Here is an 8329-nt window from a genome sequence, read left to right on the forward strand (position 1 = left end):
ATTTGCAAGATTGCAAGTAAATTACATTTTTGCTTACATCTGTTAGGTGTGACGAAGATATGCTTGTGGTATTGTCGTATATAAAGTACTCACACTATTGAAGTTACTTTGACTCTGACAAGCTTATTTATATCTCTGCTTAGTCTACTTCCTGCTGGTGTAACTGATTTCTACAGATTTTCAGATTAGAAGAGCAGACCACTACTTCATCTATTGAATTTCTGTAGAATGTTCCTTTTAAAAAAATTAGTAATATCTTTGTGTTTCTTTATCATGTAGCACCTGTGCTTCCTGGGGCATATCAACAAAGCCAGCCCCAAGGATATGGTTACATGCACCAGACTAGTGTGTCCTCAATGAGATCAATTCATTCACAGCCACATTCAGCTAATTTGGTGAGTATTAAAGAAATATATATTTTTAATAGTAGCCTCTTTTATTACTGTAATTGCCTTTTTAAAAAAATATAGAACAAGTGTATAGAAGCTTACTGTTTCCCCCACGGGCTCAATGTGCCATAGAATAGTGAAAGTATCAGGGAAGAACTGACCTGTTTGTGCCTTTTTACTTGGCTGCAGCTGCATCATTTTCAGGTACTGTACAGTCTATTTCTTTATAAAACCATTAATATCCTGCCCTTTTTCCTGAAGAACATCAGTGTGCCATGTACTGAAAATAAACAATATAATTTAGAGCATTTACATGGAGATAAATGGAGTGTCTTAAAGGGCTCAAAATTCTGGAAGATACTCAGAGGCCCGAAACGGACCGGCCCAAAAGTGCAGGTTCTAGCTGCTTCAGGGGCATGGTGAACAGATGATACGTATCCCTTATTCTGCCCGAAGCCACTCCAAGGCCATCTTAGGTGGCCCAAGGCTGGTGGAAAAAGGAGTGGTGAAAAGCGGTGGTGGCCGCTCTAAAAGCTTCCCATCTGGTTGCCACAGTTCCCAGCCAATTGGGGTTCAATCACAGGAGAAGTGGCCAGAGGCTGCTTCTTCATGCCCATCTGTTTCGTTCCAGAGTCTTTCCCCCCCCAGAGAAATGCATCCCCCAAAGACAACAACAATTCACTCTGATTATAAAGAAAAGATTCAACTGCTCGTCTAAATACAACTAATGAAAAAGCATCATGGCTCTCTCAAGGCAGGATGTTCTGGAGGCTAGAATGACAAGAGAATGAGAGAGTTACAGGAACTGATAAGGGAATCACTGGATTCATCTTTCAGACCTTTGTTAGCATAATACATCAGCTAGCATTCTGCTAGTGACTTACATGGGCGTAGGTGCAGCTTACATGTATGTAAGTATTTTGCTGCTGCTTCTTACTAGAGGAAAGTGGGGGGGGGGGGGGGTGATTCAGACCATGAAGATCTGGCTGTTCTGAGCAACCGAGGGAAGAAAAAGGCAGGTGCACTCTGTTAGAGAAGGTACCCTTATTTCTTCCCAACTGAGTTTAGACCAGCTGCTTCTCTAGGGACTCCTCATTCTTATCTTCCCCATTGGTAAGTGACATCAGGAAGGCCCCCTCTTGGAGCTTGACAGCTGTTCTTTGTTGTATGTGTGGAGCTCTAAACCATGGAATTATTTTTAAATCACAGCTCACTAGGGGCTCATTCCCACTACAATTTGTTCCGAAGCATGATTCAGTCTATGTGACCCTTGTTTCCATTTGAAACTGCTTCTGATCCTCATTTGAGCGATTCTGAAGCGTGCCCAGTAAGTGGGAATGCCAGATCAGAATAAATTCTTTCTGAGGGGAGGGACAAATGGCAGAGGGGTGCATACCATCCCACCCCAGAGATGTCACACACACACACACACACACACACACACCCCTAGTGCTGCCTTTTGGGTTCGTGGTTGTGACATGGGTGCTTTTTAAAAAAATGCACATTAAATTAATCAATGAATCAATAGATTGATCTTGCAACTAACTACTAGTTGCTAAGCCATTCTATTGATTTATATCTTAATTTAATTTATTTTTTTAATTTTTTTTGCTGTGTTCCCTTCCTCTTTCTCCTCCTCCTCCTCCTCCCAGGTACCCTTCCTTCCTTCCTTCCTTCCTTCCTTCCTTCCTTCCTTCCTTCCTTCCCCCAGCAGCCTGAGCCATGGGCAAAGGCTTGCATCTGGGCAGAGGGGAGCACACGCACACACACACACACGCACACCCACCCACCTCCTTATCCTGCGTACCTCCAACCGCACCACCAGCAGCATCAGCAGCAACAGTGACAGGTTGGGATCCAGGAGGGAAGTGGAGTGGGGGGGCTTTGCTGGATGACAGCTGGGTGAAGGAACGTCATCTTGCCCTGGAGTGCTCCGCATCTCTCTCTCCCTGAGGATTCCCTTCCCAGGGAAGTAGAAACACCAAAAGAGAAGCGAAGGGAGAGAAAAAAGGGGGCAGGAAGGAGGGAGCACCAGAGACACACTTGCCTAGAAATTAAACTACAAGGCAGATATGGCCTCTGAATTCTACTACTTACTACTGAATTATTACTATTACTCCTTTGGAATCACCTTTTTCATTTTGCTTTAATGCACGTTTCACTGTAATCAAAATATAAGGTTCATAGTCACTTAACTTGGACAAGAAGTGGAGTATACAGTGAGGCAGGCATTGAGGGACACAACAAAGCATGCCAAAATGCTAGTTTTACAGAGGAAAATTTAGTAATGCTTAGTGAAGATCATTTATATGCCTCGGAACACATACACCAGGCAAAGCAAACACACACAGAGCACTAGAGGTGGAAGAATCTTACTGCTTCCATCTCTTCCCTCTTTCTCCAACATTTGCTGTTACCTTTTTGTTTTTCTGGCATGAGGAGACTGGAATATTCCCATGTGTACTGCTGGGCTAATTCCACTCATTTTTATTTTCTAAGAATGCCTTTCTGTGAGGTCCAGAGGTAATACTAGAGAGATAAAGATGGCAGTGAAGGCTGGCGTGTTCATTTAATGTTTTGTGCCAATTACACATTTTTTATTTTTTATTTAAAAAAAACTGATTTAAAATCTTTTCAGAGAAGGCGAGATGGGGAGGTTGGTAGGTGCCAAAGGAGATGTCTGCAGGCACATTTGTACTAATAGGCACTGTGTTGGGGCCTTCGGGTACAGTACCTTTTGTATGTTTTACTGTCAGATTACAAAGTAGCCTGCTTCTCTTTCATGTGGATGTTTGATTTGCTTTGTCACCAAGCAAGTCAAATTCGTATTTTAAAGGGTGATTGAACATTCAGGATTTAGTACTTACAATGAAACATAGTTTAGTATCTACTGCCTTATTGTTCCATATATAAGAATTTTTTGCATTGTGCTAGTTTGTTGAACATTAAGAGGGGTGGGGCTATATCATGATGCCTGGGGCTGCATATAGCCCTCACCAGATGTAGGAGGGTGGGTCAGGCTTTATGAAAATGGAGGCCAGGGTGTGGGTGACCATACTCAGCTACTGGCTCAGACTATCCTTTTCCCTACCAGCCTCGCTCCTCTTACTCTGACTGGTGTATTCCAGTCTACATGGAAACAGACAGTGATGGCTAAAATGTCATCACTGGGCTTCCCTCCAGATCTTTTGATTAGCATGGGATACAAAAAGGCTAAAGTAACAATCAAACAACGGGTGATAGATATAGAGCAACAGCTAGACATAGCTAGTGCCCCAACTTTTATTGTTAATGACTCCATGAAATACTTGGCATCTTCTATGGCATACTTAACAAAACTCTATTAGAACACCGGATAGTCTTTACTTTGGCACGATGTCATGCCCTTCCCTTAGCTGTCCTTGAAGGCTGATACAAGAAGATCCCCTTCTCAGACAGATTATGCCCTTGTGACTCTGGCCAAATAGAGACAATTTAGCATGTATTACATTCACCTCAGCCTTATTTCACCTTTATTGTAGGGCACACCAATTTTACACTTCTTTGTTTCATTCGGACATCAACTCTGATATAACATATAATGTCGCCAGACTTTGTGCAGCAGTGATTAAAATCCGCCGGGCAATGACCTCTGCAGTAGGCTAATATCAATCTTGCCTTGCCACACTAGATTTTAAAAGGATAGTTTAAATATGGTTTTTAACCTGTGTTTTTACCTTGTTTTTAACCTTCTTTTATTCTGTAGCCCCTTTTTACTTGTGCTGGTCTATGATTGTAATAAAGATAAACTGAACTGTAAGAAGGTGTCCCCCCCCCCCATTCTGTCCTGGTACCACCCCATGTTTTTTTTAACTCAGAAAGTCTGCTCATACCTCTAGGGGACATGGGAACTATTATTTTTGTCCCCCCTTTCTGTTTTAAACCCAGGAGGAAATGATCAGAAATAACTTCTAGGGGTTTTTTTTTGTGGGGGGGGGAGGCCTTGTGTCCAAAAGCTCAGATGGGCTACAAAAAGTGACATTGCCCCATGTCCCCTAGACATTTTGGTGGGGTGTGCTTATGACCAATATTTGGAGGCAAAAAATTGCAAAAGAAATTGGGGCGTGGGTGTGGTCAGAAACATAGGGGGCACAAAAAGAAGATTGCCTCCTCTCTGATCATCTGATGTCATCAGCTATGCTGGTGCCATAAAATGTCACCCAATTTATGCAATATGTGTTTGCAAGACTGATTTATCAGCAGCCCTTGTAGCTGACTATCTGTGGAATATATTTAATTGAGCTTTCCCTGCTTTCCTCTCAACAGAGAACATACAGAGCTATGTATGACTATAGTGCTCAAGATGAAGATGAAGTTTCCTTCAGAGATGGTGACTACATCATCAATGTACAACCAATTGATGATGGTTGGATGTATGGTACTGTTCAGAGAACTGGGAAAACTGGAATGCTTCCAGCAAATTACATTGAGTTTGTTAATTAATACTGACCATTAGTCCTTCTCAGCTTTCTTTTGGTTTTATCTAATCTTTACAAGAGTACTTTTAAAACCACATCTTCCTTACTTTCTTGTTAATGTAACAATTTGTGTTCACATGCTGAAGTCAACATAAAGTCCTCTAAGACACCCAAGAAGCACCAAGCTCCAAAAGTATGCTGCTTAACAGGATCTTTAGAAATGAATTCTTGATAGAAACTGGAAACCTGGTGCTTGTAATCATGTAAAAATTTCTGTCAATTAGCTCCCAAACAGACTTCTGCCTTTACAGTAGGCTGTATTTCTCATTAAAGCTATAATAACAAAGCAGCAGATATTTTTTTTAATGTGTGATTAAAGACTATAGCTTGCTGTTAAGGTTTGAGCCATTAAAAACACACATGAATCAAATTTATATATATTATTTTTGTCGTAATGAATGACATAATCAAAAGTTGCTTACTACTGCCTGGCAGCCTTAAACAAAATATATCTAGTACTTAATGGTGAACATTTTCTGATAAACTATTGTCCAGTCTACTGTATTTTACCCCAAAGCTCTTGTTTGCTCTCATCCATAGTGCCAGCTCATGTCAGTCTTCCTAAACCAACTGTTATGAATGATCCACAAGTCATGAGTTAGCTGTGGTTTTTTGCACAGCTAAGAGACAATTTTAGAATGCATTTGTTAATTCCTACCTTTTCTATTTTGTTAATTCCAACCTTTTTCTATTTTCCCTTGTACTAATGCTATTTATATAGAAATTATTATCTTCAAAGCACTTTACAAATAACATTTATCTCTCGTCTCTTTCCTTCTGTCAAGAATCTTGGGAATCCTACAATACAGTGTCATGAAAGCAACCAACTATATGTTTTACAGTGTCATGAGTTGGTGGTGGGGTTTACAATATGAATGGGAGATTGGATTTTGGAACTGACTGGCAAGCAAAGTGGTATTTTTCCACTAAGGGTTAGTTGAAGAAAATTAAACTTTTAACAGATTTCTATTCTTGTAAATATAACTCATTAAATAGTTCACTAATCAAAGCATGATATCCATCTGAGAATTTTTGCTTCCACAGAAAGATGAACAATGCAAAAAATATTATTTTGCACAATTAAAAAAAAGCATGCTATCCATTAGCTTAGTGCTATTGTCTCAACAGCTTGGTTCTAATTAGCTTTAATGGAATATTAAAACACTTCTTAGATGTTCTAGACCTTTTAGGACAGGTTGCAATTGTGTGATCCTCAGAATACATATGACCCTTGAGTAGCTTCCTTGTGCCCTTTGGGCCTTCTGAAGGCCCCCCCCCCCAAAACAATGTGGTTTTTTCTGCATTTTTTTCTTGGCCAAAGAAGCCTTTGCTGGCACAGTTTTGCACTTAGACACTGTTTTAGGGTCTCCCATCCCCAAACAGCAAAAATAAATTCTAGGCCAAACATGACTTAAAACGACCACAATGTTACTTCCAGTCAGAGAAAATGATGGCTATTGACCACAGTGGCCCATCTAGGGATCAGAAGTGCCACAGCATGTGCCCGCACCTATTTTTGGACTCAATGAGAATTGAAGTAGCATAGTTGATAAAAGATGAGAAGAACAATCCTAAGAGATGGGCTACTTTCTCAGGCTTTTCTGTCACTGAGGACTCTGTCAGCACCTTTTAAAGAATTCAAATCAGACAAAGAAATGTAAACTCAAATAAAGATTTCCCGATAGATTGGTACACATATTTGCATATAAGGGCTAGATCCGCTGTTGCTAATGGAATGAATTACTGAAATCAGGGGTTTAATGGCCTGGGTCCAATGTAGTGGGTCCATTTTTGTACATTTTAATTTTTATTGTCTGAAGAAAGTATATTCTAACTGCTTTTAGACAGTTGTATTCTCAAAGATCAGAGAGTGATATTTCATGTTTATTTTGGTTATTATTAAAGATAGTATGATGTTTTAAACATGTCTAATCACTTGTAAGTGCAAAGGTTAAATATTACCTTTGCAATGAATTATACATTTCTATTATTCTGTTTTATCTAACAGGGGAAAATAAATTTATGTCCAGAAGATCAGTAGTCTCCTGGCCATTTTTCTGTTAGTGGAAGTCCTGCAATTTCCACCATTTGACTCAGTTCAGGGCATTTTAGTATGAACTAGACTAGCAGAGAGATCAAATCAGTATTAATAACAGTCTAGTGGAGCATTCATGTGTTCATGAGGTGAGACTGAATAAACTTTTTATGTGACCATACTGTTTCAGTTTACATGTAGGGGGAGTGACTTTGAATGTGCCTCTGCCACTTCATGGCATCAAAAGTACTATGAAAGAGACATGTAAACTGTTATTTGCATTGCCACCTCATTATTTTTTGCTTTGTAAATAGCATCTGAAGAAAAGCTTTGAACAGGCTTGGAAGTAGGGGAGATAAAAGTGTCTGTCTTTTATCTCGCTGTTCAGTCCTAGCAAAAAAACAAAACAAAACAAAATAAAAACTCAACTCTGAAGCTGCAATTTTCATTCTGAAGGAGCCTCCCATTGGTGCCATTTCTCACAACCATTTCCAGAAGACCCAAGAATGATTTCCATTTCTCTGGATATGTTGAAAAATTTAGCTTGCTTCATGTTCTCAAGCAATGAAGTGATGACAGCAATCTTCAGGACTTGCATGAGAAAAAACAGCAGTAATACAGAATGTAAGTTGGTCTGATCTGAGGAAGCAGTAATGGGAGTCACATTGTTCAGAATATAAGACAGTATCTGAAAGTACGAACTGGTAAAGGAGAGAAAAGTAGTGATATAGAACTGATATTTTGGATCTTTAATGCTCAATATTCTCTCTAGCTACACATACTGTAATGTTTTGCATTAAAATGGGAAGTATTTCTTTCTAGAAAAATATATATGCAAAACTACATATAAATTGTCACGTGTGGTAAATGCCACACATGTCATTTCTTGCAGTGATGAATTACATACAATTTTCACTCTGCTGTGGCAGTAGGAATAGTATAGGCAAGGGTAACCAGTAGATCTTCTGGTACAGAGATGGCAAATCCACTCTGGATTTTATCAGTACTCCTGCTAGATTCCCACTCCTATGGTGTTTCATCCACCTTTCACCCCTGATGATATGGACATAGGCACATCACTTACATGAGGCAAAACCTAGGAAAACAGATTTCCTGTCTTGGTCTCTTCTATACTTGCAGTGCATTCTCGCCTCCCAGCACACATCCACACCATAGTTGTAGTAATTTTGCCACCTTGGAAATCTACTACTGCACTCTGTGTAGGGTCTCATTTATAAGATCATCATAAGTCAGGGATGACTTGACCACACAACAACAAACAGTGAGGAGGGCAGAAGTTTAAGTCATGAATAAAAGTCAAAATAGGGATGAGGAACTCTCTTGAAAAAAACATAGAAATATACATTCCACCATGATCCTCACGCTTT

At 39.8% G+C, this 8329-nt stretch overlaps 1 protein-coding gene across 1 annotated transcript in view; it reads left to right on the forward strand.

Annotated features, from left to right (window-relative positions):
* The window catches only part of NEBL (nebulette), a 70359-nt gene extending 63419 nt beyond the window's left edge, over positions 1–6940 (forward strand). Inside the window, 2 exon segments of the mRNA XM_042474437.1 lie at positions 280–395; positions 4695–6940. Coding sequence (XP_042330371.1) covers positions 280–395; positions 4695–4871 — 293 coding nt within the window. The 3' untranslated portion in view covers positions 4872–6940.
* Positions 6941–8329: the final 1389 nt, after the last annotated feature.

This window comes from Sceloporus undulatus, chromosome 6 (assembly GCF_019175285.1).
Source record: "Sceloporus undulatus isolate JIND9_A2432 ecotype Alabama chromosome 6, SceUnd_v1.1, whole genome shotgun sequence".
Taxonomy (NCBI): domain Eukaryota; kingdom Metazoa; phylum Chordata; class Lepidosauria; order Squamata; family Phrynosomatidae; genus Sceloporus; species Sceloporus undulatus.